This window comes from Nymphalis io, chromosome 20, assembly GCF_905147045.1.
Source record: "Nymphalis io chromosome 20, ilAglIoxx1.1, whole genome shotgun sequence".
In the NCBI taxonomy this organism is placed as follows: domain Eukaryota; kingdom Metazoa; phylum Arthropoda; class Insecta; order Lepidoptera; family Nymphalidae; genus Nymphalis; species Nymphalis io.
In genome coordinates this window covers 1,777,431-1,801,523 of record NC_065907.1, presented here as the reverse complement: position 1 = coordinate 1,801,523, position 24,093 = coordinate 1,777,431, and the positions used below count along the sequence as shown (strand labels likewise).

At 34.0% G+C, this 24,093-nt stretch overlaps 1 protein-coding gene across 5 annotated transcripts in view; it reads right to left on the bottom strand.

Moving 5' to 3' along the window:
* Nucleotides 1–24,093, bottom strand: part of LOC126776469 (atrial natriuretic peptide receptor 1) — a 271,011-nt gene that overhangs the window by 31,191 nt on the left and 215,727 nt on the right. For all 5 annotated transcript variants that reach the window (XM_050499001.1, XM_050498999.1, XM_050498997.1 and 2 more), the window contains 4 exons: nucleotides 20,340–20,454; nucleotides 20,121–20,268; nucleotides 17,485–17,683; nucleotides 10,375–10,466 (listed from right to left, as the gene is read on the bottom strand). In XM_050499001.1, the coding sequence (XP_050354958.1) occupies nucleotides 10,375–10,466; nucleotides 17,485–17,683; nucleotides 20,121–20,268; nucleotides 20,340–20,454 (554 nt within the window). The remainder of the gene's footprint in view (nucleotides 1–10,374; nucleotides 10,467–17,484; nucleotides 17,684–20,120; nucleotides 20,269–20,339; nucleotides 20,455–24,093) is intronic.

Genomic DNA, 24,093 nt, shown 5'->3' with positions numbered 1-24,093 from the left:
CACCTGATGGTAAGTGGTCACCAAACGCCCTTAGACATTGGCATTGTAAGAAATGTCAACCATCGCTTATAGCCAATGCGCCACCAACCTTGGGAACTAAGATTTTATGTCCCTTGTGCCTGTAATTGTATCATAACTATTTTTTTCCCAAAAAGCATGTAAAAAAGTTTATTTTTATTTAATATAAACATTAATATTTATTTAAAAACATTCTGAGTTAAAAAAACATAACAATAATTTACAATAAATAAACACCCACTTAAGTTTAGTTTAAGTAAACATTCAGACGAAAAGGTCGCGTTCTAAATTTTAAAACAATTTTTCTTATAATATAAGTGCAATTTATAAGTCGTGGGAATAAATTAATACTAAATGGAATTCCTTTTCTAGTGATAATAGAACACTTTATCTCCGTTAACATGTGTGTTAAACAACATTTGTTTCGTAAGAAGAGCCTGTGAAATCATCATATGACAAGATGAAACCAGATAGAAAGCAATTTGCTCGATCTCATGTTTCTATTACATTTCGATGGAAAAATGTTTTTCCAGTAGTATATTTATGAACAAGAAACAGTGTTATTATAACGCAAAAGTCATATCAGTATATTCTACCGCAAAACAGCAGTACTTGTTGTGTTCCGGTTTGAAGGGTGAGTGAGCCAGTGTACAGGCATAAGGGATATAACATCTTAGATCCCAAGGATGTAAGCGATGGTTAAAGTTTCTTACAATGCCAATGTCTATGGGCGTCGATGACCACTTACAATCAGGTGGCCCATATACTCCGTAAAATTTAAAAAAAGTCCACGCTGATAGCTTTACATTATGTTAATTAATCTCAAAAAGTTACAAGTTATTCGATTGTTATTTTAAATATATTTTAGAAAAAATAATCATTTCTTTACAAATGTTTGTTTAACCGACTATATACAAAAGCAAATAATTCAGAATCAAGATATTTAAGTTACAAAATAGAATGTGATACACTCGTATAAAATTATAAACCCATTTGGATCCTTAATAAATATATACATAAGGGGCTTAGTTCAGTCAACCATAAATATAAAATGTGACATATAGAATTCATTAGACGACTATATTTTTCTATCTTAAAGCTTGAGTACATATCACAGCCTCATCGGTGACGTACGCATATTTATGTACAACCCTCTTGCCGCAACGTTTACTTTTTAATGATTTATTTTACTATGTATGTATCGGCTAAACTTCAAAAGAGTGCTAGTAATAAAGACTAAAAGGCTCATTGAGGCATAATATAGGCAAGTAAAAGTCAACTGCCCAAAATTAAAACAAACGTATTTTAAAGTTATATAATTGCAAGATTCCAAATAATTGCTCATTCCTCTCAGCCTCGACTTAATTATATAATAGTCAACATTTCGACAAATAACAAAGTTTCAAGCTAACTAACAATACCATTTAGTTATATCATTCAGAAGATAATAAAAGGACCGGACTTAAATTGATCGTTGTAAAACATTTATTAAAGTAACGGTGATTAAATGAATTGTTAAATTAAAACAGATTTCCATATAGAAACACGACACAATAAATACATAAAAACAATGACTAAAAACGGCGCTAAAAGAAGAAAATAAATAATGTGCCTGTAGTTACACTGGGTCACTCATTCTTCAAACCGAAACATAACACATATTACTGTTTGCCACCACCAAATAAATGCTTTTATTTCGTCATTGTACTAAAATTAATTATATTTAGTATCCTGTAAAGTCAACGGATCACACGATTGGTTGAAATTTATTTCTAATTTATTTGCGAAATTTTATTAACTAATCGACGATATTTAGTAAAATTTTGTATGTCTGCAAATACAAAAAAAAAAAACCTTGAAGAATTTGAAGCTTCTTTTTGTCATTTACATACCAAGCTAGCCCGCTAAGGTATCTCACATTGCATGTTAAACATTTAGTATTTTGGGTAGCTTTACATTTAATATAATCCTCTAAATATGTGTAATTCAAAAGCGGTTGTACTTTTTTACCCACTTTAATAAAGTGTACTTTGATTTTAATTTAAGATTTAAATGATTTCAATCAAAAATATAATAGTTTTTTTCCACTATTACTATGCATTTTTTTATATATTAAGTTCTTATTAACCGACTCTATATTCAAATATTTTTCAAAAAAATCAATTGAGCTTCAAAAAAACGACCTTGACAAAAATTGAAAAAAAAACATACGCTTCCAACATTAAACCTCTTTTTTAAGTCAGTTGAAAGTTAAAAAACATATAATTGAATACATTTCGCCTCAAAAATACATTACACAAATTTGACCTTGGAATTCTTATAGCATCAAAGATGTCGCACATGCTTCACTGGAAATGAAAGTGTATTATATAGGTCGTTGTATTCACCGATACGATATTAAGACGAACGTGATATTGTTATGGAGCATCTCATAAAGGTCGTATATAATAATAGATCTACCTTACAATACATTATCATGCAAAATGCAATATATTCTAAGCTCGTATCGTTTTGATCATATTGTCATGACTACGTCGTCATCCGTTTAATCTAACCAGTAACTAGATTATATGGACGCAGATGTGTTTCTGTCTTTAAATTCTGGGTTGTGCTGATAAAAATATATATTTTTTATATAAATAAAAGCGGAAGGCATACGGACAGGTAGGTCACCTGATAGTAATTAGTCAACAACGCCCATAGACATTGACGCTGTAAGAAATATTAACCATTTCTTACATGATCAATATCCACCAACCTTGGTTACAAAAATATTATGTCCCTTATACCTGTAGTTACACTGGCTCACTCATCCTTAAAACTAGAACACAATAATACAAAGTATTGCTGTTTGGCGGTTGAATATGTAATGAGTAGGTGGTACTCCCAAGTCGAGCGTGCACAAAACCCTAGCATCAAGAAAAATTAAATTATTCTGTAGACGTTCCTGTCCCTACGTATATAAATATACGTTTTAATTCGCCCGATCACGTCGTGTCAGACTGTCAGACCTATCAATAAGACTGAGACTGTTGAAATTGTGGATGTTAGATCAAAAGTAGTTAAGTCCGTACAATATCGTTTGGTTTACGCGTTTTGAATCTATGGTCAATCGTATGTGATATGTGAAACACACCTAGATTATGATACTTGCTACAGATAAATAAATATTCAATCATATAATCGCTAGCCACCACCAAATAATTTGAAATAATATTTTGTGTTCAGCATCTTTAATATTGTTATGACTATCTAGTAAATAGTTTATAAGGATGCAGACTGAGTTCCTAAGTTCAAACTCGTTTCAGGCTAATAAAAGATTATTAGGTTTTTCTATCAATAAATTCTCAGTAAAAGCCGAGATGGCCTAGTGGTAAGGACGCGTGAATCTTAACCGATAATCGTGGGTTCAAACCCGGGCAAGCACCACTGAATTTTCATGTGCTTAATTTGTGATTATAATTCATCTCGTGCTTGACGTTGAAGGAAAACATCGTGAGGAAACCTGCATGTGTCTAATTTCACTGAAATTCTGCCACATGTGTATTCCACCAACCCGCATTGGAGCAGCGTGGTGGAATAAGCTCCAAACCTTCTCCTCAAAAAGAGGTGCGGAGGCCTTTAGTCCAGCAGTGGGACATTCACAGGCAGGCAGGTTACGGTAAATTCTCAGTAAAAAGGTTGCGAAAATTCAATCAGTTCAGTGGAACTGTTGAATTAGTTGGCGTTGAATAAAATATAGTTAAAAATAATAACTGGTAAAATTATATAGTATATACAAAAAAAAAAAAATTATTAAATTCAAATCGATAATTAAGTTATACAGTCACATAACAAAAACGTGTAACATTTTCCTGGGAGTAATATATCTTTTGTTGGGACAAATTAATAATATAAGAGGATTATGATCAAAAGAGAAGTTATGAGGTACGGGAGCTCTCAGCCTATTTACAAATTATAATGACATTATTTAAACTCTGATTGTGCCAAGTTGAATATATAAGCCAACCATTATTAACAATATTTATGAGATGTGGCAATTAATTTTAATTAAGCTTGCTCAAAAATGAGCTCCAAAACCTTCTCCTGAAAAAGGGAGAGGAGGCCTTTACCCTACAGTGGGACATTCCCGGGTTGTTACTAAGCTTACTCAATAATAGAATGTTGACATCCAAATAATTATAAAGACGAAAGTGTGTTTATTTGTTAGGCTTTCAATTCTTAACTAATGAATCAATTTTTTTTTTGGATAAACGTACGTCTTACCCAACCTCCTCAAACGCGTATAAATTCACGTGCGGAAAGTAATTCAGAAATAAGTTTATAATAAGGCAATAGTTTTCTCAGGAGTTAGTTTTCATTTCTCGAAAGTATTGCGTATATTTTATTGGTGGTAGAGTCATCCGATATTCTACCGCAAAACAGCAGTACTTGGTATTGTTGTGTTCCGGTTTAAAGGGTGAGTGAGCCAGTGTAATTACAGGCTCAAGAGACATTAAATCTTAATTCCCAAGGTTGGTGGTGCATTAGTGATGTAAGCGATGGTTAACATTTCTTACAATGTCAGAGTCTAAGGGCGTTGGTGACCACTTACCATCAGGTGACACATACACTCGTCCGCCTACCTATACCATTAAAAATAAAAAATAAAACATTTCATGATGATCGACTGAGTGGTTAAGACGTGAAAGTATAACAAAAAAAAAAACTCACTTTCGCTTTTATAGTATTACTTAGCATAACTTAAGTATCAACGCTGTGTTATTTATTGTATACGTACAAGTAGAACATATACATATTTTTATTTGCGTGAGTGTATGTGTGAGTTTTATTATTTGTATTATTTTAAGCTGTAGGCATTAATTTTTGCAAGGCGACCACAGAAAATCAGCGATAAAACCCGAGTGCCCGTAACGGCTTTCAGGCAACCCCTCGCAACGTAAGCTGAATGGCTATCTTATACGTGACGTCACATAGCTCTGAAGATAAAATATAACATTTTTTTTATTTTTTAAATTAAAATCAATATCTTACTACATATTCTATTCTTAGATCAAGAATCAAATTTTATAAGGTTTTCAATAGTTTTAAAATATTAATAGAACACGAAATTCAAGCTCACGTCAAGAGACTAAATTTACAGCGAATGTAACTACGTTACTTTTATAATAAATAAATAAATAAATATATATATACATATGTCTCTTCATTGATATACATAGATTATGACATATTACGTTCTAAAGCAAGAGCTGTGTAATTCAGTAATATACCTATAACTGTTTTTTTGTTTATTTAAGTTTCAAATGCAATTATTCAAGCTAAAATAGATCTTATATATATAAAGGAATAACATGACATATCAACGCACAGCCCAAGCTACTGAGTCTAGCACCATGAAAATTTACATACGATTTCCTTATACACAGTAAGCTAGCACTAAGGAAGGATTTTTAAAAATTTGACCGCTACGATAGGTAAAAGTTTATTAGAAATATTTTCATGTAACTGTGCTACTCTTGTTAAGAGCTATACATACTACCTGTAAGCCAAACTAATGAGATCATTATGAGCCGATGAGCCGTTTAGATACAAATAAACCATATTAACCTACATTCAAACAATACAACATGTTAAAATTAAAACTAAGTTACTTTCATTTCCTGTTCCTCGGTAGAACATTCTACATCAGTATTAAAATTAAAAACACGTTTTATTGTACACTTAAAGATTAAAATCAAAAGGAAATGTCATTTACAAAAGGCGATATTGTTTTAAATATGAAATGTGCCAGACTCAGGCAAGAGTGTAGCGATGTTGCATAAGATAACGTCACGCCGTTCGCCGTCACGGCGTTCGAATCAGTCTTACCCCTAGTTCGTCATCAATAGCATTTACAGCATGTACATCACAATCATAATCGCTTTTTCTTTACATTTAATATTTTTTTACACAAGCTAAAATACTCAAAGTAAAGATGACATCACAAGAGGTTCAGTTGAAGGTCGAGTCCCTTTATACGATTTCCTTAATTAAGATTATTTTGCTAATTAACCTTACCATATAATCATCGGCTGTTTTAATTAAAACAACTTCAGACCTTAGGCTTAAAGGAGTTGATTATTCAAATATTAATGTGTCGCTTTATTTTTATTGCGTCACATAATTATGGAATTGTTGCTAGCTTTATAATAATCTTTGGCTTCTATCAGACTTGAATAGAGACTACTGTCGGAGTGTATCATTAGGTGACAAGATATTTTGTTTAGCACATTACATAACTTAATTTGGTGGTAGGGCTTTTTGCAAGTCTAAATAGGTATCACCCACTCATCAGATATTCTACCGCAAAACAAAAGTAGTTACTATTGTTGTGTTCTTGTTTTAAGGTCGAGTAACTACAGACATGAGGGACATAAAATATTAGTTCCAAAAATCGGTGGTGCATTGGTGATGTAAAAGATGGTTAATATTTCTAACAATACCAATGTTGTGTGTCGTGGTGGCCACTTAACATCAGGTGGCCAATTTGCACGCCTTCTAACTATTGTATAAAAAAAAGCCTTTTAACTGCCTGTTTACACTTGACAGAAAACCAATTCCCCAACAAACGCATTCTTGAGAAGGATTCGTGACAGGTATCTGACCCTTTGCAAGATTGGTAGTGTGGTATATAATATACGTTTATACCTCTGTCTATAGCGTTATATACTATGTGGCTTCATATTCAACATGGCGGATGAGATTTTGTGATGCCTATGATTGAATTTTAATTATTTATAAAAAAGTTATAAAAGATGACATACAAAAATAAATTATTAATAGAATATACTCATTTTAAAGGAAAATTAAAAGAATCCTTAGAAATTACAGCTGTGACATGAAAACGTCACATGTGTAAAGGAAATCATTAGACAAAGTTAGCCCTTGTTAATTTATAGAGAAAACCCTTTATACAGGGATTAATCACACCTTATCTTTGAAGCTCATCAGACCCTTTTCATTACAGATTCGTGACGAAAAAAGATCTTTTATATGTTGAATTTTCGTTACATATTCAGACTCATTTCGAGGGTACGATAGTATTAGGGACAAATGTTGTTACGGAGCTTATAAGACTCATTCATTTACATTATTTTAACATAAGATATATAAATACACTGATAAATAAGGCTTATTACTCGATAAAAGTCTATGTAAATGGTAGCACCGTGGAAATAATGTTCGATGTTACGCAACCAAACAAGTTTATCTGATATTTTGAAAATAAAATGATATATTGTTACATGATACCTAATTATGCATGTAGTTGTTTAAAATCAAATTACATTATGTTAAACATTATTTAATTTTTTTTTTCATTAATAGATGGCGCTAGTTGTATTTTACATCGCGCTATAGCTATTTAATTTTGTAAATACTTAATAAGGCTTAGCCAATTTAAAATAAGTTCTCTCATTTAAACTATCTCAATTAAACTATCTAACCAGCAGAACATATTCGGTGGTTTTATTCTAAAATTATAACAGTACTACAGAGTAATCTCAAACGCTAATAGTAGTATTATATTTTACTTGGTTGTAGGTTTTTGTGTGCTCGTCATGGTAGGTACCACCCAATTATCAGATATTCTACCAGCAAACAGCAATACTTAGTATTGTTAAGTTTTGGTTAAAAGGATGTTAATATATCTGCAGGTTAAGGGAAATAAGTTCCCAAGGTGGCGCGTTGCCGATTTAAGGTACGGTTTATATTATTTATATACCCAACGGAAATGGGCGGCAGTGACCACTTAACATAAGGTGGTTCTTTGTCCGTCCAACTTACCTATAATATAAAAAAAAACATTGTTATTATAAATTATGTGGTGACCACTTACAATAAGGTAGCTCAATTGTTAGTCAACCTACCGAATACAATAACATATATTATACTTTCATTTTACGACACCAAATAATGAAATTTTGTGTACATGTTAAGGTTGTCTGCTAGAGAATGCGGTCGCGTTAAGCTTGCGTTGTATGCGATTTTTGTTAAGCAATAATAAATAAATTAACTTAATGAAGTTCGCAACTTCAGACTTGCAATTTGATTTATTTTAGACATCTAAAATATTTTGTCAAGCTCAAGTGTATCTCTTCTGAACTCAAGTGTATCTCCTCTTTACTGTGTTATATACTTCAAAAGTGCCTTCAAACTTAAAGGAAATGTTTGAATTCTCGGGATCATACACTAATCAACTACGATCTTCAGAATATTTGACAATTTCTCATCCACACGACTAAATTCTTTGAACAATCCTTCACACGATCAAAGCTTGGAATGCTTTTCGCCTAAATAATCTTTCTGAATTATAAAATTTGGTCGGAAAATAGTTTTTAGAACCGAATTTATGATTTTGGAGATTAGTATTTTTGATAATACCATTTCATATTGATTGTATGTTGTATACATCTAATTCATCAATATATTATTTTTTATTAACACACAGATTATAAATAAATTAAAATACTACTACACATTACTAAAACAGTCCCACGAGTGTCCCAATTTAGAACAACAAAGACATCTATAAAAAAAATAGCCATATTTATAAAAAAATATATACCATATTCTAGAAAATTCCGACGTTTAAGTGATATTCGTAAAATAACGTATTTGACCTTTGACCCCGAGGATCTACCCTACCCGAATCCAGTAGCACTCGGAAGTTTCGGGAACTTTCGAGATTATTTTTAACGTCGAAATAAAAATCCCAACAAAATTTAACTTTACCTTATTATTCCCTTGTAAGTTATGTACCGTACTGATTGCACGGTCATTTTAATCGGAACGACCGAATAAATTATTCAACGTACAATCCTTTGATCCTGTAGAAAGGCGACATTATAAAACGCGTCTAAGCTAAATTGCACTTTGATACAACGCATTAGAGTATGTTCTTGTCAGACACTGTATAGTCAAAAAAGTTTTTGCTAATTATAAAAATATAAGAATAGATCATTTCAAATAACATAGATATAATTTGTTTGAAATTTTAACGACTAACTTGAAAGATAAAGCTTGTAATTTTAAATTTAATTTAATTAAGTTATGGTTCAAAATCGCTTGCATGAGCCTACTTAAAGAAAGTACATTTTTATTTGATATACACTTTTATATATCAATTTGCTAAAGGATAATATGAAGAAAATATTTATTTTACTGTATATCGTGCACTTGAAGTTTCAAAATATCATAGGTTTGCATTCTTCATTTCGTACAATATATTAGAATTGATACATTACTGTGATCAAGAACTGTCTCAGACTGGTCGACATAACTGTCAAAACGTCGAGCAAAATAAATAAAAAAAGGTATGGAGAATAATTGCGAAAAGCTAAAATTAATGTATATTTGTATTATAAATACATTATATTAAATAAAATCAAAACATTCATAGTTTACGATTTATGATTCAAAAAGGATAGAAGATAAAATAAAGAAAATTTCATTCTTATTAGCTCTCTAGTACTAACTGTTAGTAACTGTAGTAACCGTTATTTTTAACGCAGACAGAAAAGAAATTATAACAGAAATTGAAAACGTTAAAGATAGCAATGATATATATTATAGCTTCATCGTTAAAAAATATAGTCACTCTAGGTAAATATAGGATTGACATTGACGAAAGGGGTCAGCTCATTTTGCACCGTTTTGATTTTTTACCTTTAAGCTAAAAAACGAAGTCTTTCCAAATTTTAACCCTTTATGTATAAATAATGTATTAAAAGCAGTCCCGCATTTATATTAACAAAATTACTAAATCATAAAATCCAATACACGTATTCATTCTGATGTTTGTTCTCTAGATCCCAACATAGCGAGACAGTTGTGATACATAAGAAATCAGAACTTTTTAAACAAAATCATATGACTCGAGACCGAATGCTACAGTTGGAATTTTCTTCGGTCGACCGAGGAAAACTAATTTTGACTGGCAACACTGGCGTAAGTTTTATTATTTAATCTGTGTTACATCGGACAGGTTTGATTTATTCCAGTAAACGTGTCATCTGGGACAGACATGATAAGACCATGTTGTTCTTTTACCGATACATACTACATATATACACTTAGATGACATATATACATGTTTAATATAACTAATATTTATGTTAAAAGTATTTTTACGTAATTTTCCTGGACAAAAGTCATTTTCAGCGATATAAAATATTATATGTATAATATATAGCGATATAACGTCTTATATGTTATATCATGAATTATTCAACAAAATTCTTATAATGTTTGTTCCCAGCCTTACATATAAAATCTATTTGCATACATACACGTTGAAATATAAATAACACTGACCTCAAACTTGCTGGTATTCGGGTTCATATCCAGAAGGGAGTACGACGCCACGCGGTCGCCATTACTGTTGATTATTACTTCGCCAGTTATGCCTGAAAATAAATAATAGATAAAAACACGTGTACGAAGAGTCGATATGGCTCAGTGCTTAGAACATATGATTCTTAACCGATGATTGTGGGTTCAAGCACCACTGAAATTTCATGTGCTTAGTTTGTGTTTATATAGAACATTGTTCGGAATAGAGTTTCAGAGTTTGCGCACGCACTCGTGCAGTACAATATGTCCTGCGAAGTTGACTAATCTCTCTTAAGATTGGCTGCCGAAATTGGTCAAAAGGACATCATTATCGCATATAATCATATAACTGACACTAAGTTTTCCTATATAATACAGATTTTTACGTTTTAACACTTTTTTGGATATATATTTTTATTGAATAATATATAATAAATGAAAACCAAATAAAGCAAATCATTGTGAGATCATATGAGTGTCAATCAACAGCCAATCGTTGTCCACTGCTGAACATAGGCCTCTCCCAAGGTGCGCCAAAGCTCCCTGTCCTCCGCCTTCCGCATCCAGTTGGTGCCCGCCACCTTCTTAAGGTCGTCGGTCCACCTGGCTGGAGGGCGCCCTACGCTGCGCTTGCCGATTCGCGGTCTCCACTCTAGGACTCGTCTGCTCCAACGGCCATCGGTCCTACGACATACGTGACCAGCCCACTGCCACTTCAGCCTGCTAATTTTGCAAGCTATGTCGGTGACTCCGGTTCTTTTCCGGATAATCTCATTTCTGATCTTATCCTTCAAAGATACTCCGAGCATAGCTCGCTCCATAGCACGCTGAGCGACTTTGAATTTGTGGACTAGTCCCGCAGTTAGTGTCCACGTTTCGGCACCGTATGTCATGGCAGGTAAGACGCATTGGTTGAAGACTTTCGTCTTCAAACATTGCGGTATAGACGACTTGAGGACTTGACGAAGGTTGCCAAATGCTGCCCATCCCAAGCGAATTCTTCGATCGGCTTCCTTCTCGAAGTTGTTCCTACCGACTTGTATTATCTGTCCTAGGTAGGTATATTCACTAACAACTTCGAGAGGTTTCCCCTCGACGTATATCGGTCCCGGCACGACATACCTATTGAACATGACCTTGGTCTTGTCCAAGTATAAAAACATAAACATCTTACCCCCCTACTGCGCTCGCCAACACGCCTGCCCAGCGCGGCGAGTATGGGCAAACCCCTTCCTTAATGGCAGTTGCGCCCAAAAAAAGGCCCCCAGTTACCGGCAAGCCCGCTAGGCCCGACCAAGGTAGCGGTCGCGGTATCGGCAGGGCAGGGGGTGCTAAGAATCACCGGTTCACGGCAGGCTACCGTATAAAACGACTGAACATGGCAACGTATAATGGACGCTCGATGAGGCTGGACCATCACCTCGCCGAATTAGAAGTAGAGTTAAGTCATATAAACTGGCATATACTGGGGTTATCTGAAGTCCGAAGACAGGGGGAGGACACGATAACTCTAGAGTCCGGTAACTTACTCTACTTCCGCGAAGGTGATAACCTCTCCCAGGGTGGTGTCGGTTTTTTAGTCAAAAAGGATCTCATTAGCAGCATTGTGGCAATCAGTAGTGTGTCGAACCGGGTAGCGTACCTTGTCCTAAAACTTTCCGACAGGTACTCCCTGAAGGTCGTACAGGTATATGCGCCAACTTCGACATACTCTGATGATGTGGTCGAAGCGATGTACGAGGACATCGCAAAGGCCCTCAACGACACCTCGAAGGCCCACTACAATGTTGTTATGGGAGACTTTAATGCTAAAGTGGGAGTACAAGATAGCGGTGAATCGAAAGTCGGACCTTACGGCTTGGGCTGCAGAAATCACAGGGGGCAAATGCTGGTAAACTTTCTCGAAGCGCAGGGGCTTTTTTTGATGAATTCTTTCTTTCAAAAGAAGCCTCAGAGGAGGTGGGCCTGGCGAAGCCCCGATAACGTGACAAGGAACGAGATAGACTTTATCATTTCGAATAAAAGGCACATATTTAGAGATGTTTCAGTGATCAACAGGTTTAATACCGGAAGTGATCACCGCTTGGTTCGAGGCACTCTAAATATCAACTTAAAAGCCGAAAGATCGAGAATGATGAGGTCTACTCTCCGACCTACCATGCTCCAAGCTGCTCAAGGCTCCGAAAAGTTCCAAATGGAACTTCAAAATCAATTCACCGCGTTGGAAACCATAAGCAACATTGATGAGAGAACCGACACGCTGGTCCAAATACTGCAAAACACACCCCGCAAGTGTTTTCCGCCACAGAGAAGAGACAACGCACCAAAACTCTCTGCTGAGACACTCGAGCTCATGAGAAAACGACGAGAACTACCATCGTTTTTGTCAGATAAGGCCTTAAACCGAACAATAAAAACGCTGACGCGACGCGATCTCCGACGCTCCAGTACCCGTGCCATCAAGGCTGCGATTGAGCAAAATCGGGGATCGAAAGTGTTCGCTCGCAAGTTTGGGAGGCCGCGTCTGACAAAACTTAAAACTGAAAATGGTGGGGTCGTTACCTCTAGGCCTGAGATTGTCGGAGAAGTGGAGAGGTTTTATGGGCAGTTGTTCTCTTCAAGATCGGATAAACCCGTGGGAATCAGTATTGATGACCAGCGCGCCCCTCTTATGCGCCATTACTCCGAGGAGCTCCCGGTCGTTGACCAAGGCGAGATTAGGGCGGCTCTAGAACAGCTTAAAAACAACAAAGCTCCGGGAGATGACGGAATCACAACAGAGTTGCTTAAGGCAGGCGGGACTCCGGTCCTGAAAGAGCTGGCAAGCCTCTTTAATTCCGTCATCCAACATGGCAAGACCCCGGAAACGTGGAGCGGGAGTGAGGTGGTACTGTTTTTCAAGAAAGGTGATAAAACCCTCTTGAAAAACTACAGACCAATCTCCCTCCTGAGTCACGTGTATAAGCTGTTCTCAAGAGTCGTCACGAACCGTCTCGCCAGACGACTTGACGAGTTCCAGCCCCCAGAGCAAGCCGGCTTTCGATCAGGCTACAGTACCGTGGACCACATCCATACTGTTCGGCAGATTGTGCAGAAGACCGAAGAGTACAATCAGCCGCTGTGTATGGCATTTGTGGACTACGAGAAAGCCTTCGACTCCATCGAAACCTGGGCAGTGCTCGACTCATTGCAGAGATGTCATATCGATTAGAGATATATCGAGGTACTGAGATGTCTGTACAACGCCGCTACATTGACTGTCCACATCCAGGACTGTAAGACGAAGGCGATCCAACTGCGCAGAGGGGTGAGACAGGGGGATGTAATATCCCAGAAACTGTTCACCAACGCGTTGGAAGACGTTTTCAAAACGCTGGATTGGACTAGGTATGGAGTCAATGTAAACGGCGAGTACATCTCACACCTTCGATTTGCCGACGATATCGTCATCATAGCAGAGTCACTGGAACAACTCACCGAAATGCTGCGTAGCCTAGGCGAGTCTTCCCGGTGTGTCGGTCTCGGTATATGAGTGTGTTCAAAGCCATTCCGACCAATGTAACACTGCGCGTTGGTTGACGCAACGCGCAATGTTCTGCCTCGGTTGATGAAATAATCCCCAGAACGTATTTCATAAATGATGAAAGCCTCGTTGTCGAATATTTACGCCCTGTTGCTTTCTCAGCCGGCTATTTATGGTCTTTTTCTATTTTTAATACTTTTTACACAATAAAATAAATAAATCTGATAAACTATTTGTGTTTTGTTATTCTGTATAAACTGGATTTTGAGTCTCTCTCATATATAAGCTCCTTACTAACAGCTGAATTATTGATTTGGTAATTTAAAATATATATATTTAAAAATGGAATAAAATCTCTGAAAACAATTATATATATATATTTTTTATCGGTCGAATTTAACATGTTTGTTTGGTTATTATGTGTAAATTCGTTTTTGTGATTTCAATGAACCATGATAGCCCAGAAGACAAAAATTTTAAGCGATGATTCCGAGTTCAAGCCCGGGCAAGCACCATAAAATTTTAGTGTGCTTAATTTGTGCTTATAATTCATTTTGTGCTCCACGGTGAAGGGAAATATCGTGAGGAAAGCTGCATGTGGCGGAGCCAATTTGGAGGAGCGTGGTGAAGTAAGCTCCAAACCTTCTCCTCACAAAGAAGGGCTTGCAGACCCAGCAGTGGGCAATTTACAGACTGTTACTTTACTTTTTTTCATGTGTGCCAAGTACTTGCTACCAATCCTCCTACTAAATAGGGCAATTATATAGCTGCGGTGTTTCCGTTTGAAGTTTAAGTAAACTAGTGTTATTACAGTCATAAAGGACACAAGTGGGAATATTTAATATTTCGTACTGTGCCAATGTTAATGGGCGGGCGGACACTAGCCAGACCCATTTTCTCGATTGCGTTTTCTTTTTAATTTAAAAAAGCAACATTTAAATATTGTGTTATGGATTTCAATACCATAAACAAGATTAAAAATGTCTGCTGTGATCCAGATATGAAGTTTTTAACAATTTCCTGACATTGTTATTATTATTATATCATCAAACATAAATAATCATTTATTCAGAATGAAATCAAAATGTGCTTATCGGCTCTTACCAACAACACTAAAAAAAAAGTTTATTAATAGTCTTAATCATCAACCATTTTACATGTGCTAGTCACTGGCAACGGTGACAAATCATGGTTCATATTATGCTTTCAATAAAAGAGTATCATTAAATCTATACCAAAATTAGACCTTCGTAGAATTTTATATATTTGTTCATGTTATTAGGCGAATAAAACATTTATGGATCGTAAAGCGCCTAATAAACAGTACGTAGCAAATATATCGCGTTTTCTGTTAACATCATGTTAATAGAGAATTGATGACATAATATAATGATTCACCGTTGGAATGTTCTTGGTCAATTGGAAGTAGATAACCAAGTTTATTCGAAATCAAAATAATTTTATAACCATTTTTTAATTATCATGTTACAATATTGGAATGTAAAGCTGTTACCGGTGCGAAATGTAGATTCTACGAAGAGGAACCGACAAGAAGGTAAATAGTCTTTTCTTCGAACTAAATAACTTAGATATGTTTATAAAATAATATTTATTTATCCTGCCTGAAAATCAACAAAAAGACGCCACGTATTCATATTATCTAGATACATAACTTTATTTGCCCAAATTAATGACTTTCTACCATAACATTATTAATTGGCAATGTTAAAAATATAATATATTTTGATTATAAAATGCATTCCCCGTGATGGATATATTGACGCTGTAGAGTAAAAATCATTGTCACTGATTCTATAATTTAAATAATCATTATATTGTAAATAAATATAATATGGTCTAAGCATATTATTTCGGACTGTAAGTATTTCTATTCTGTCAAAAATATCCCGAAGGCCTAAGACCTCACCTCCTCCTAATGGAGGAGTGCTGGAAGATGTGGGGCGGTAGATGCAATTGTTGCAGAATTTCATCTAATACATGCAGTTTCCAGACAGATTTCAATCCGAGATATTCAGCTTTGCCCACTGTGCCATTTCAGCTCATCAATATATAGATCTTCGCATTTTAAGATGATTACTACATTTGTATTGTAAATCTTAGTCGACCCCGTATTTTAAATGGTATGACTAAAGTGGTTGTAATTACTTTGGCTCTCTTTCAATCGAACCCGTGCAAAATATTTCTGCTTGATGAAAGAATATCTGGTCTAATATATATAAAATTTTTAAAATATCTGATCAGTCTTAGGTATAAAATTAAAAAGAAGCAGCTCGTAAATATCCCACTGCGGGGCTAGGGCCTCCTTATCCTTTCGAACAGAAGATTTGGCACTTCTACCACCACGCTATATATGTGTATTCTCCAACCCTCATTGATGTGAAAAGACTTCATCTGATACATGCAAGTTTATGTGATGATGTTTTTCTTCAACGCAGTATAAAATTAATTATAAACCCAAATTAAGCAGGTGAAAATTTAACGTTGATAAGGGTTTGAACGCACATCTTTCTTTTCTTTATAAATATTTTTCCAAAACAACAAATGTGATCATTAATAATATCTCCATATGAACGAGTACCATATGGAATAAATAACATATGGCAGTTATGTCTCTAAATTATAATGTCTAAAGAAACATCAAATCAAAATTAATGTTTATTTAACGGGAAATTAAATGATACCACACATATTATTGATGATGATACGTTAATGATAACAAATATCGTGTTGTATAAAATAAATAGTTAACACAATTAAATGTACTAAAAATATATAGTAATAGAATCACATATTCGAGTCATACTTGTCTACATAAACTTGGATATAAATGCATGAATGTCAGTTTTAATAACAAGACAAGTGGAAAAATAATTCTCTTTATTTTATCTCTATATTACAAAACGAAAAATCATTAGAAGATACAAAATGTGAACTCAACTTCATTATTGTTAGCTTTATATCTGTTTCATTTGTGTGTAAATATCTACCAAAAACAGATTGTACACAAATCGAGAAAATATATTTTTATATTCTTCTATTTTTCTTGGTATCGATATTGAAACTTTGGATGTATATAATTCAGATAACAATAAATTAATTTGGCATCTTCGAGCTAATCTGGTGAGACAGACTGTCGTCGTAACAGCCTGTGAATGTTCCACTACTGGGCTAAAGGCCTCCTCTACTCTTTTTTGAGAAGAATTCTGAATACTACTCAACAACTAATACAAACCTGTTAAATTTTTGCTTATTTGATTCGTCCGGAGACGACGTATAGGGCATACGTCGAAAAGCGTTTTTCATAATTTAGACCGAAACTCATAACAGTAAGGTATTATTTAGTATAGTATAGTACTTTTTGGTGGTTAATGTTGTATATTTATAATTGTCATTCTTAGCGGTGTAGATACTAACAGTTTATTAAATGTGAAAAAAGAAATTCTAACACCGATAAATCCATTGCTGGCTATCTATTGAAATCTTCGTATTCTATCAACTGAGACTAGTTCTCTAAGCATGTATATATTATTTTATTGGGTTCAACAAACCTTGAAATGTTCTGTTCCACATGTTTCTGATGACCGCCGCCCCATCCAACTGTCCTCGCGAATCATTGGCCTGTCTTAGAGTATCGTTAAGAGCCAACGCGTAAAGGAGCACAGCATCGTAGAATGCAGCTACGAATGTGGACACAACTTCACCTTTGCCGAATGTATAGTTGTATTTGGTTTCTGCTAGTTCTTTGACCTATAAATAATAATATATTAGCTATGACTATTTGTATAACCAATATGAATACCAAGATATCAAACTTGATTTGACCTTGGGAATGACTATGATAAAAACATTCCACCATATCGTGTAGTCGAACTTTGTTATTTAAATGGAAATATAATTTTTTTATGAAAAAACACAAGGTCGAACATGTTTGTAACGTGTTAACTTTGGCAGTGAAAACAAGGGAATTTTACTTTTGGAAACATAAGCCGTAAAACTGTGAGCATCGGTCGTTTTCTACGTTCTATCGTTTTTGACATTATTGAATGCGTTTTGTTAAGTTTCATATTAGATGTCTCATGATTTATAAGGACATTTTGTTTCTCAAATTAACAAAAGGAATAGTCATATTGCCTTTCATGTATTTCTATTAAATGAATCAAACAAACGTAGCTATACAAATTACAAAAATGGAGCAAATAATTTATATTTATATAATTGCTAAATTAAATTGTCTGCTTAGAGATTTATGTTCAAAATCATTTCATTGCTATTTTTTTTATTTATATAAAAAACTTGACGGGATAATCTGGCAAATAAAATCACTATATACAATTGCATTATGATATTTAAAAAAAATCTTACGTTATCAATGCGTTGCCAATAATGCAAATAATGCGATTTTTTACTTTTATTGAATTATAATAAACACCGTATTTATATTTTAGATCAATATCTTTTAAAGTCGTTATTAAAATATATTTTATTTGAAAATTAAAACACGTGGGTGGAAAAATTGCTCGTCGGATAAACTTTCTGAAATGTATATTTTTAGCTTGAAACTTGATATTTAATTAAGAACTACAGGTCAGTTTTAAGTTACCAGAAGTTTATTGATTAAACATTAATAATTTTAAAGTTCAGTTTCCAAAGACCTTTATTAAGAATCTAAATCAGTTTCCCTTCAAAGGTATTGTTAAATTGTAGAATGTATAAAATGATAATTGAATTTTATGACGGGTGAAAACTGAATGGTTTTGGAAGGGATATTTTTTATATAATGTCTCTAGCGCAGGTGGTAAACGAAGACTATCACCTATGCCACGTACGTTTATGTAATATGAAAAGTCTGGTATCACCTACCAGATATATATTCTTTTATTTATTTTAGTTAGGTAGATAGTATGTCGGTTATCCTTGAGAACAAATACATATACCGTTTCATCATTACCAACTATGGGATCTAAGACGTCATGGCTCACTCACGCTTTTGGAAAACAACTATAGTTACTACTGGTGGTAGGGCTTTGTGCAAGCTCGTCTGGGTAGGTACCACCCACTCATCAGATATTCTACCGCAAAACAGCAATACTTGATATTGTTGTGTTCCGGTTTGAAGGGTGAGTGAGCCAGTGCAATTACAGGCACAAGGGACATAAAATCTTAGTTCCCAGGGTTGGTGGCGCATTGGCTATAAGCGATGGTTGACATTTCTTACAATGCCAATGTCTAAGGGCGTTTGGTGACCACTTACTATCAGGTGGCCCATATTTTCGTCCACCTTCCTATTCTATAAAAAAAAAAGTTAGGACTATTTAATCGGATCGGCTCCTCTACTGGTTGAATTAATTTACGATAATTAAGACACAGGAGGCATAATTTGCTCACTATGTATTTACTGCCTAGTAACAGTGATTTGTGTATACCATTAATTTCGGATTAGGGAGATATGGGAAACTGTACTGAATTAATACAAAGATCAGTAAGTAACAGCCTGTTAATGCCCCACTGCTGGGCTAAGGCCTCCTCTCCCTTTTGAGGAGAAGGTTTGGAGCTTATTCCACCACGGTGCTCCAATGCGGGTTGGTAGAATACACATGTGGCATAATTTCAATGAAATTTGACACATGCAGGTTTCCTCACGATGTTTTCCTTCACCGTCAAGCACGAGATGAATTATAATCACAAATAAAGCACATGAAAATTCAGTGGTGCTTGCCCGGGTTTGAACCCACGATCGTCAGTTAAGATTCACGCGTTCTAACCACTAGGCCATCTCCGCTTTTATGATACAAAGATGCCATCCAGCAATTACTAAAGGTAGTAAGGCTTAGTGCAAGCGTGTTTGCGAAGGTTCCACCCACTCATAAGACATTCTACTACTAAACAGCAATATTAATAATAGTATTGTTCTGGTTCAAAAGGTGAGTGAGCTAGTGTGACTACAGGCACAACAGTGCATCTGAATTCCCAAGGTTGGTGGCGCATTGGCAATGTAAGGAATAATGAATATTTCTTATTCTACCAATATCTTTGGGCGGAGGTGACCATTTACCATTTGCCCGTCCACCTATATATAACATAAAATAAAATCATAATTTCAGAAAATGTTTCGTCTAATAAGTAACTTTGCTTATGTCTATAACACGATTCTATTTATTCCAAAAAAAAAAAATATTTACAGTACCTGATCAGAAAATTCTAAATATTCTTTTTTCTCCGGTGCAGGACTGGTGACGGTAAGGACGGCACTATATGCCCGTCTTGCTCGCTCATTTCTTTCATCTGTGTCGCCTTCTACCTTCCAGGGTTCTTTAGAAGAAGCTGACGCCAAACTGTTGATAAATATTATGAAAATTAAAATTTAATTGTGGTTCTAAAGAACAAAATCACTTCAAACACTTACTTAGAAAACAATTCGATGTTGAAGAAGACGTACTCTCCAGATGAGACCATGTTCAGATCCTCTGCTGCCAGCATTATCTCGCGAACAATGCTTGGGTTTGCGCATACCACCACAACTGTAAAAATAAAATGTTATAACAAAAGGTAACATTTTATCGTGTAATCAACATAATTTAATAAATAAAAGAGATGTGAAATTAAAGACTGAATATATTTTAAAAATACTGTGTTTTTTTAAACTAATATTGATGTAGTAGTGAACACTGTCTATCCACCTCTAGCAGGATATACTATAACATACATAAATTGACTGACCACTTTACGTTATAGTATATCTTGTTCACTCGCAGTCAACATATGTTGCCCGGCGAAAGAAATACTTTTCATCGTTCCGTTCGTTTCTTTCACATTTTGCATGTTTTTTTTCATATTAAAATACAATTTTATAAAAATAAATTAATATTAATGTTATATTTATAATAAGCATTATCAATATTACTCACTTCTTATTTTTCATAAATTCTATATAATAATTATGTCAAATACGTATGGCATTTATCGTAAATAAAACATTATAAGAGTAAAAATTTAAATAATTTAATTGTGTTTTATTCAATACAATTTCTTAATTATTTTTAATAATGACCCTGAAAAATACTCTTTTCTGACATCAATAAAATATAGTGAACTAGTAATATAAAATGGCGTACATTCAACAAAAGCGATATATTAACATTTCATATTATATACACACATTATATATATAAAAATCATTTTGACATTGACTGACAGTCAAATATTTTGACAAGTCCCTTGGCGCAAGTGCGCCAAGGGACTTGTCAAAATGGTCAAGTGACCATGACCCGTGCCTTCCACTCCGGGATTGCGGGTTCGATTATCGAGAATGTATAATATACTTATATAAAATTATATTATATATGTCAATACATATCAGCCCGCTGTTACCTATAAGACAAGGTATTAAGTTATCTACCGTAGTAGTAAGACCTTGTGTAAAAAATATTTGTACATTATTATTAAAAAATATTTTTTTAAACCAAGTAAATAACATTAAACTTTCAAAATCACCCAAGAAAGTGAATGCTGCTGTTACACAGAACACGTCAGAATCGTTTCTCTCAGTACAAGAAAACGTCACACGTTCGAATTTGAGATGTTTACTCGTAACGCACCCAAATAAGTCGAACTTCAACGCAAACGGTAGACGGCCGGTACATTGTTGAATTATTGCTCAAATAATATTGCCGTACAATATTAAAGTAGGTATAAATAGTACAATAAATGATAACCTATATAAATGATTTAAAAAATATACCTATTTCCAGATGAGATATCAACCAATTAGTTTTCAATATCAGATTACGAAGAATGAATGAAATTACGAAGATAATGTCAAAATCAGATAAAAAGTTTTATTATTCAAGTCTTAAACCTTTTTTGGTAAATTAAAAAATATAAAAATATCGAACTCGTTCCAAAATCAATCCGTGATTATTTTCGAAGTTAGTATTGCATTGAGCATTAATGAGTTTATGAATCCAAGGTCACGCACACATGTGTTGCGGTAAATATTTTGTGTGAATACTACTAGCTATTATTAGCTATATTGAAATACCGAAGTTTAAAATAGACGCGGAAATTAATTATTTATATTAGTGAGACCGCAATAGCAAATGGCTAATTAGTTAGATACATATATTTGCATTCAAAGCGCAGACAGTAATTATATATAATATATTATTATCTCGTGTGAAAATCACGCAGCTGTTTATACCTTTTCCTTCATATTGTCTCTTTCTAATATCTACAAACAACCTATTTTATATCTCTTTCTTCACTTATCAATTATTGTAGTTACATCTTTATGCTTTTAAGGAAGCCTGAAGATTTAATAAATTTGCGCTCTTATAGTAGCTATTAACTAAGTTTTATACATTTTAACATCAATAATTTTACAAGACGAGCACCGATGTATGAAGTAATTTAAGATCATTTGGTCATATCAAGTTTCAGCCTGATAGTTGCCAACGATCTTGTCATGGAAAATTTAACAATATTAATATACGAATAAGGTTTAATTTAAATTGTATATTATTCCGGTAATATTCGAATACGTCTAAAACACCTTTGAAATATTTCAAAATCCCATTTGGCACGGGTTTCATTCCATTAGCAGCTTCAGTTGGAACATAGTATTCACATCATGTTACGTATTACTGAAAAGCATGAATGAATTGAATTATATATTTTTATCATTAGGCGGCCCGTACAACCGTTGATGGTAGCGTTCGACGATTTCTAATTGTAAAAGTCTATTTGAATAAAAATATTTTTATTTTGGTTGTCCTATTGACAACCGGTGTCTTAACAAAGGCACATCGTATCACTGGTGGTAGGGCTTTGTGCAAGCTCGTCTGGGTAGGTACCACACACTCATCAGATATTCTACCGCAAAACAGCAGTACTTGATATTGTTGTGTTCCGGTTTGAAGGGTGAGTGAGCCAGTGTAATTACAGGTACAAGGGACATAAAATCTTAGTTCCCAAGTTAGGTGCATTGGCTTTGTAAGCGATGGTTGACATTTCTTACAATGCCAATGTCTAAGGGCGTTGGTGACCACTTACCATCAGTTGCCCCGTATGCTCATCCGCCTTCCTATTCTATAAAAAAGTCTTAATCATATATTTACCAGTATGATGAGGGGTACTTAATTTATTGCGAGCACAAGTTATAACAAATTGGCAGACTACTGGCAATTAAGTAAGTAAATTGCCAGTACAATGCCAATTCGATAAATAGACACGGTATTGTCATTATTATAAAAATCTTAATATAATATGTAATGTTCAGCTATGAGGAGAACAAAGCACTGATTTATATATATATTTTCAGTTAATCGACGTCATGATTCAATACATTACATTACTGCACGTAAGAATTTGTAGTACTCATATATTTATATACCATAAAAATATATACAAATTACATAGCCCCACATTCTTATTATTTAATTATTTCAATGAATGAAAAAAATCATTGTGAACTTTGAACAAAACGCCTGCAAAGTTTCCCAAACAATCTTTAGGCAAATAAAAAGATGATATATAAAAAGGCTGTAATTTAACTATTACACTTAAACGTAATATAAATATTGTTATAAATTTAATAATAAAAAAAGAACTAAAATAATACAAATAAATAAGTACTTAAGAAACTAAATAATAAATAAAATAAGTAAAATAATGCCGCAATGTTTAAAGGTAATAGAAATTATTAATTATTGAAACACTGATTTCTCCCATGCTCAACACTATTTAACGAATTACCAGTTATATAAGATTTATAAAGACAAGGCCGTTAGCGATTCCATTTTGAAGGTAAATTAAAAACAAACAATGATATTGAATTAACGCAATTACAATCAAAACTTATATCGTCTCTAATCGAATCAAAAATCGCTGTAAAGCGATACGACCACTTTATTGTACAAACTTGTATATTGTGATAAGAGCGCTGATTGGTTTTTGCTTGAGTGTAACTGAACAATATATTTCTAGTTTAGATAAAATAATTTTGATTATGAAAATTTCATCACGTGCTGACTTCATAACGACACGAAACAAATGAAATTTTGTTAACGTTTAAACGAGATAATAAAAATGTAACCGTCATGTTTATTAATGAAATACTGTTAAAAACAGAGTAGTATTTATATGCGTATTTTATTTTAATT